The sequence below is a fragment of the Fukomys damarensis genome, unplaced genomic scaffold (assembly GCF_012274545.1).
Source record: "Fukomys damarensis isolate Sample0158 unplaced genomic scaffold, DMR_v1.0_HiC HiC_scaffold_17, whole genome shotgun sequence".
Classification (NCBI taxonomy): domain Eukaryota; kingdom Metazoa; phylum Chordata; class Mammalia; order Rodentia; family Bathyergidae; genus Fukomys; species Fukomys damarensis.
This window is the reverse complement of record NW_022900929.1, coordinates 24582933-24590080: the sequence shown is the minus strand read 5'-3', so window position 1 is coordinate 24590080 and position 7148 is coordinate 24582933. Positions and strand designations below refer to the sequence as shown.

Here is a 7148-nt window from a genome sequence, read left to right as displayed (position 1 = left end):
GCCGCTGCTGTAAGCGTCGCTGCTGCAGGCGCCTCTGCTGCGGGGTCATGGGGCGTGAGGGGTCCACGCGAAGGATGGGCCGATTCCCGTTCATGGCCATGATCTCCCGGATGCGCTTCCAGTTGGAGCGGGCCAGGATAAAGTTGCACTGGGTGGCCCCAATGTCGTAGTCCACATTGCAGGTCTTGGCACTGGGGGTGTAGCCCTCTGCATGGGCTGTCACACGGTACTCACCTGGGTTCAGGATGCGCCAGTAATCGCCACCACTTGCTGCCGGGGCAATGGGAAGACCAGTGGCTGTCGCAGGGCCAAGCCCTCCAGCTCTACCTGCCCTCTCTGAGCCCTGACCCTACCCCATGGGTCTCCCCCAAATCCAGCTTTCCCCCTGAGTCCCCGTTCAATGTCTCTGGATGGTGCAGGGGGCTGGGGGTCTGTGGGGCCTGTACTGCTGCTCCTGGGGTAGGACACGTCCCCCAAGGCAGGCCAGGTACCTGTCTTCACGCCGTGGTTGATGCCACTCACAGAGATGGTAGCATTGGCAATGGGGATGCCTTGCTCATCTGTCACCACACCCTTGATGCCACGGTGCACCTGCAGGAGGGACGGGAAGCTGGGGCCACACGGAGACCCCTTGTCCCAGCTCTGTCCCCGGCTCTGCCCCCCCCCCCGTGTGCAGCCTGGCACCCACCTGCTCCATGAAGGTGAGCAGCGCCTCCTTGTTGTTCTCCCACTCTCGGGGCAGCTCGCTCTCATGTGGGAACTTGTCACAGCCCAGGTAGATGGAAAGCTCCAGGCAGTTGGTGTGCAGGTAGCTGAAGTCGTTGATGGCTGGGCAGACGCACGGAACCACAGTCACCCCCCTCCCCGGGCCGCATGCCCCCCACAGCTCCCACCCCTCAGCCTGACTCACTGCCCGAGCGGGGATTCCACTTGGCTCCATTGACGATGCCCATGCCGTTGGTGTAGTCCTGAGCCTGGCATCCTCCCCGGTAGGGCTCCGTCATGGTGAGGTGAGCAGAGGCAAACGAGATGGCCAGCCAGCGGAAGATGGCGTGGTCCGGTGTCTCCTGGGCCTCGGACACCTCGTCATCCTCCCCACGGGCAGCCGCCATGGCTGCTGCCAGCAGCTGCTCCTGGCTGGGTGTGTGGGCCATGTCGTAGGGGTAGGACACAAGCCGCTCACCGCCATTCAGGTTTGCTCCCAGCACAAAAGGGTTCTTCTCCATCCAAGTGATGATGGCACGGACCTCGGTGGACACCTGGGAGTGGCCCCCAGGAGCCCAGGGCTCCCATTAGCACTGTGCCCGTCTGTGCCCCCCACACTGTGCCACAGCCTGTCCCCACAGCCTGTCCACATCCCTCCAAGTTCCCCAGCCTCTCCATGCCTGTGGCTCAGCCATCAGCCAGGGATACCAGGGCTTGCTCCTCACCGTGGCATCTGGGGACAAGTAACGTTCTGGGATGGGCAGGTTATTGTTGGGGACCCGGTAGGGGACCCATTTCTTCTCCTCAGCTCCCCACAGCACAGAGTTGAGATCCGGAAAGTCCTCAAAGATGTCAAAGCCTTCCTCTGTCCACAGCCCCAGAGCCCAGTTCCCGAACTCGGAGCCCTGTGGGCAGTTACAATGTTGGCCTTGGCCACCAGCTCCTGCTCCACACTCCCCCAGCCACCACCCAGGGCCCTGCACACTCACCATCTGTGCTGCCACCTCATAGCCATCGGGGTTCAGTGAGGGCACCAGGTGGATGCGCGTGTCCTGCACCAAGCTGCGCACGCGTGGGTTCCCATCTCTGTACTCGCGGCACAGGTACTGCATGAGCAGCAGCAGGAGCTCTCGGCCCAACACCTCGTTGCCATGGATCCCTGCTGTGTAGCGGAACTCAGGCTCCCCTACAAGGACAGGAGCCACAAGCACTCAGCCTTATGAAGGCCAGGGCATCAGCAGAAAGTTGGGGACCCACCTCATACTCAAGGATGGGGAAGTGCAGGCTCAGTGTCCAGCAAGCCAGGCCTGGGCCCCCTGAAGGACTGGCAGTGACTGCTGTCTGCTGTGGCCCAGCTGCAATGCCAGGCCTTGCCCCTCACCACAGTGGGGGAAGCCAGAGCTGCCCGGGCTCACCCAGCTCATGCTCCCCAGGGTTGTCTGAGATCTCCATGGCGTAGATCTTGAGTCCTCGAGAGCTTTTGCCCAGGCTGTACGTGCGGGTGATGGTGGGACACTCCTCATTCACCAACTTCATCAGCTGGCAGGGGCAGGGGACTGCGTCACTGACCCTGCCTCTCCCATGGCCCCAGTCTGCTTGGTGGGGAGGGACAGTTGACCTCACACCCTCCCAGGTGGCCCCCAGGTCCAGGCCTCCTTCCCCTGGGTGCCCCAGGACAACAGGGACGAACCAGGTTCAAGCTCTCTGGCCACCCCATTTGGGCTCAGCCCAGACAGAGCCCCTGACCTGGCGCATGTCCTTGTAGCTGTGGTGCCGGAAGTCCAAGTCATCGGTGGCCACCACCTCGTTCAGTGTGTAATAGCTGTAGATGGCTGGAGAAGGGCGGGCAGGCACCTGAGCCAGCCATCTGTGGCCCCCGGTACCCCCCACCACCCTGCTGGCCCCAGGCACTCACGACTCACGGGACAGCCCAGCACCTCCAGGCGCATGCACAGGCTGCCGTTCCAGGTAAGAGGGTAGATGCGGATGAAGCGGGCCACCACAGGCTCCGGGAGCTCACTCAGCACTGGCGTGTCCTTGTCCACGTTCCCGTGGAAGGTCTGGAGGATGGGGACAGGCCTCAGCGCTGCACCCCACACCAGTAGCCCACCCAGGACTGAGTAACGGGCACAGAGCGGAGGCCTGGTACCCACCATTTCCTCGTAGCCATTGGTGTACATCACCCACGTCTGGCTGTCATTGCTGAAGCCCACGAAGAACGTGGTCACGAAGTCGTCACTGGTGAAGCAGATGTGGTCAGGGCAGGACCGTTTGCCCACCCAGACCCCCAGCAGCCTGATGCCCTCTGTCCACTGTGCCATGGGGCAGCAGGAGCCATGCCCTGTGCTGCCTGTGGCCATGGGCAGTGGCTTGTGAGCCCCTCTGAATGTGCGACTGGCTGCAGGCTCGGGGACGGGTGCGGGTAGAGTTGACCCCCATGGGTCCTCTGGCCTTCCTGGGTGTCCCATGTGGGACTCAGAGCCACCATGAGCTGCCCAGGAGTCTGGCCACCTACTGGATGCTGGAGTCCCGGCCCTGGGTGATGATGCCTGTGAAGCGGGTGGTCCGTCTGGTGTCCACCTCGATCCACTGGGTGTGCGGGTCGTCCTCAGCACACCAAGCGCCATCGTAGTAGTCGTCCTCATTGGTGCCAGCCTGGTGGAGCGGCAGGGAGACTGAGCACAGTGTGGGGGCCCCTCGCTTGTGGGGGACATGCTGACCGCTCACCCACCTGCATGTTGAGCCGGCCACGCTGGGCACCCAGCCCGTGGCGCAGCATGGAGGAGGCTCTGATCTGGTTGTCCTCAATATGATGAGACTCCATCCCAATGGGGGGACACTCTGGGGACACATGCCCACCCGGACCGGTGGTTGGGAGGCTCAGCCCTCCCTGCACCAACCCCCGAAACCCACCCCTCCACTAGAGCACCAGGGAAAGGCATCTGCCAGCCAGTGGCTCAGGCCTCAGTCCCAGGCCAGCAGCTGCTCCACCCCAGCCCACTCACTGATTTTCTCCACCGGGGCCCACTCCTCCTCCAGATCCTCGCCCTTCTGAGGCCCTGTGGACCAAGAAGGGGGCAGGTGGGCTACAGCCCAGGCGGCCAGAATGCAGATGTCCCCGGGGGATGACACCCACCTTTGTGGTCCTTGTCCTTCTCCACGGCCCATTTGTCCTCTGTCTCCTCCTTGGGGCTGCTGCCCTCCTTCTTGGGTTTCTCTGGAGGGAGTAGGGCAAGAGCAGCCTGTCAGCCTGGCCTAGGCTTGGAATGCAATACAGTGGGGCTGGGGTCCCAGGGGGAGGCCAAAGCTGGCCTTAGGCGATGGCCTGGTGGGGGCAATGCCTGGGGCCACTCACTCAGCTCTTCCTTCTCTTCATCTGTCTCCTGACCTGCGTCAGGCTTCGGTAGTGGAGGCAGCGGGAAGTAGTAGTCCACTGAGAGGAACAGCCCAGCTGAGGCCCTGTCCCTGCCCTACCCTGGCTTGGGGTTCACAGGAGCCCACAGGGCAGGACTGGGGCCCTGTGTGGTGACAGGGCTGAGGCTGAGGGACACACCTGGCAAAGTCAGGGGCCAGGAAGGTGGGCAGGGAAGGCTCCACACCCTGACCACACCCCTGGCCCAGATGTCCGCTGCACCCTCAGACCCTGGGGTGCTGGATACTCACTGTCATCATAGTTGGGGATCACGAAGCCATCCCCGTAGTCGGGCAGCAGTGGCTTCAGAGGTGGCTCTGTGGAGATGAGAAGGTGGGTGTGGGCCAGAGCCCAACCCCAGCACCCCTTCCCCAGCCCCCACCCTACCGGTCTCTTCCTTCTTCTCTGGCCTCTCCTCTGGCTGCTCTGCCTTCTCCTCAGGGCGCTCTGGCCAGAACCTTCTTCTGGGTGGTACCTTGGGCTGCTTCTGGCGCCGGATGTACTCAACTGAGGGGAGGTGGGCTCTGAGTGGTCAGCCTGGGAGGGCCCTTGGGCAGGATGGGCAGTACCTGGGCCAGGGTCTCCTCCATATGGGGCGAACCTACTCACAGTCCTCGTAGTCCTCCCTCTCTATCTGGTCATTGTAGTCCAGCGTGAGAATCTCCGTCTCCTCCTCCAGTTCTGAGGGGAAGATGCCAGTGGCTGCCTGGCAACCCCACCCGTCCCCCTCCGGGAAACCCCTCAGTCCAGCAAGCCAGGGTAGCTGGTCACCACAGGCCAGGAGGATGATGGCCACTCACCAGGCTGGTGCTCCCGGGCTGCCACATGGGTCTCCTCTCCTGGACCTTGCCAGCCATTTGGGAAGGTGCCCTCTGCAACACAGAACCCCAAAAGCAGCTGGACAGGGGCCTGTCCTGAAGTCCTTGACAGCCTAGGGCCACAGCTCACCTCATGGAGGCCTGGGCACCCTGCTGTATCCCCTGGGAGCTATATCCCCTGGCTGCCAGAAGGGAAGCAGGAGGGCACCATGCAGGCTCAGAGACCAGGGTCAGAGGAGACCTACAAGCTGCCAAGGCCTGTCCCTGCCCCAGGAAATCAAGTTGCCAAGTTCACACAGACTTTGAGGCCCCAGAGGCCACCTTGTGTGTGGGAGGCAGGGTCCCAGTACCCTCCCTCACTCTCCCTGCCTCCAGCGGAAGCTAGAGCCTCAGAGCCCCAGGAGCCTGCACAAACCTCCCTCTTGGACTGGCTCCTCGGGACCAGGGTGAGGGGGTGGGGGCAGCGGCCACTCTTCAGTTTCTAAGGGAGCTGGAGTAGAGAATTTCTTCACTGCTGGAGGCCTCTTGGTAGCTTTAGGTGGCTTTTCCTTGGGCTTCTTTGTGGCTTTGGGTGGCTTCTCTTTAGGCTTCTTAGTGGCCTTGGGTGGCTTCTCCTTGGGTTTCTTGGTGGCCTTGGGTAGCTTTTCCTTAGGCTTCTTAGTGGCCTGGGGTGGCTTCTCTTTCCCCTTTTTAGGTGGCCTGGGGGTCCCCTCTGAAGGGGGCTGCTTGGTTGCCTTGGGGCCTTTGTCTTTCTTCCCTTTCTTCCCTTTGTCTTTAGCCTTTTCCAGCAGTGCTGTCCAACATAAAGATTTAAATCAAATTAACGGAGCCTGCTGCGTTCAGTGCTTGCCCATCTGGCAGAGCTGGGGTTTGAACCCAAGCTTGCTTTCTGGTAGTGCCGGGCTGCCAACATAACATCTCATCCTAAGACTGAGCACGCAACACTCATTTCCAGGGCTGAGACCTTAACAGGTGCCCTCAGTGTCCACTCCATCACCCAGTGTCACTTGTCAGTCACGGGGCAACTGTTCTGTGTGGGGCCTGGATGGTTCACAGAGTGACTGAACCAGCCAGGCCTGACGAATCAATGGTCATTCCTGCACAACATTGTCATACAAAGGACATAGGCCCACCTAGGCCCTCCCTGAGCCTCCCTGCAGGAACAAGAAAAGCTTCCAGGAAAGGGACACTAAAGTCTCCTGCATCCCAAAAAGGAGCAAGAAATAAGGGGGCTGGGCTGAAAGCCAAGACTGGTGGTGGGTGCTGGGAGACCTGTGGGCCACACGGAGGGCAAAGGGACAGCCAGGGAGCTCGTGGCTGCTGCTTCATGTCAAGGAGTCTGGGGGCTGCTTCTTGGGGACCCTCCCTGTACCCAAGCAGGAGCTACAGATGCTGCTGGGAGTTTAATGGCAGATGGGAGACACGGAGCGGGGGTGCTTTGGCCAAATACAGAAGTTATGAAACACAACAGGAGGAGGGCTGCCTCGGCAGCATCTAGGAGCCCTGGATGGCAAACCCAGTGGCTGCAGGAAGGTTGCAGGGACTGAGGTGTGGGGACAGCCAGGAAGAAGCTACAGCTGGGGTCCAGAGGGTGGGAGGGGGAGCTGAGATTTAAGGGATGATGCCTGGTGCCTCAGCGTCTCCTGGGAGAGGGATCATAAGATCCTTTGCCACCCTTCAGAGGGCCATGATAAACAGCAAAGATTTATTGACACAGATTACGTAAGAGCCTGGGTTGTAAGAGCCTGGGTTACATGCTTTGGCCATGCATCACCTCTCAGATTCTCCTAACCCCTGGAAGCTGGGGCAGAGCCGCAGTCCCCACCATTGCCTGTGTGCTTCTGGGGTAGGGGGACCTGAAATAGTACATTCCCCAGACCCACGAGCAGCCTGGGGACCAGCAACCAGACAACCAGGTCCAGCCACCCCAAAGTGGCCTGCGGCTGGGTGCTGAATATGCCCTTCTGGCCAGGGTTCCGCAGTTCCTCGAGTGGGCAGCTGGGGCAGGGAGAGGTGAGGAGAGCCCTGCAGATTCCCCGGGTGTCGGCCCCGCCCCAGGTTCTCACCTTCTGGGCCCCCTTCCATCCCTCGCCTTCCTGGGCCTACCCCAGCCAAACTCGAAGTCCCCGCAGAGAGGGTGTCTCTATTCCTCCCAGGCCCCTCTCACCTTCCTCGGCCGCCCCCGCCTGGTCCCCCTCCGGGGCAGGGCGCGC

General features: G+C 61.6%; 1 protein-coding gene across 1 annotated transcript in view; it reads right to left on the bottom strand.

Moving 5' to 3' along the window:
* Aebp1 (AE binding protein 1) overlaps positions 1 to 7142 on the bottom strand; it is a gene marked incomplete at its 5' end in the record, with an annotated part of 7675 nt that extends 533 nt beyond the window's left edge. Inside the window, 21 exons of the mRNA XM_033764917.1 lie at positions 3 to 270; positions 492 to 591; positions 689 to 828; positions 911 to 1259; positions 1431 to 1610; positions 1695 to 1891; positions 2121 to 2244; positions 2452 to 2537; positions 2621 to 2765; positions 2859 to 2943; positions 3221 to 3360; positions 3437 to 3546; positions 3711 to 3764; positions 3842 to 3922; positions 4061 to 4138; positions 4369 to 4434; positions 4505 to 4624; positions 4727 to 4798; positions 4918 to 4989; positions 5351 to 5728; positions 7103 to 7142. Of these exons, the coding sequence (XP_033620808.1) occupies positions 3 to 270; positions 492 to 591; positions 689 to 828; positions 911 to 1259; positions 1431 to 1610; positions 1695 to 1891; positions 2121 to 2244; positions 2452 to 2537; positions 2621 to 2765; positions 2859 to 2943; positions 3221 to 3360; positions 3437 to 3546; positions 3711 to 3764; positions 3842 to 3922; positions 4061 to 4138; positions 4369 to 4434; positions 4505 to 4624; positions 4727 to 4798; positions 4918 to 4989; positions 5351 to 5728; positions 7103 to 7142 (2885 nt within the window). The remainder of the gene's footprint in view (positions 1 to 2; positions 271 to 491; positions 592 to 688; positions 829 to 910; positions 1260 to 1430; positions 1611 to 1694; positions 1892 to 2120; positions 2245 to 2451; positions 2538 to 2620; positions 2766 to 2858; positions 2944 to 3220; positions 3361 to 3436; positions 3547 to 3710; positions 3765 to 3841; positions 3923 to 4060; positions 4139 to 4368; positions 4435 to 4504; positions 4625 to 4726; positions 4799 to 4917; positions 4990 to 5350; positions 5729 to 7102) is intronic.
* Positions 7143 to 7148: the final 6 nt, after the last annotated feature.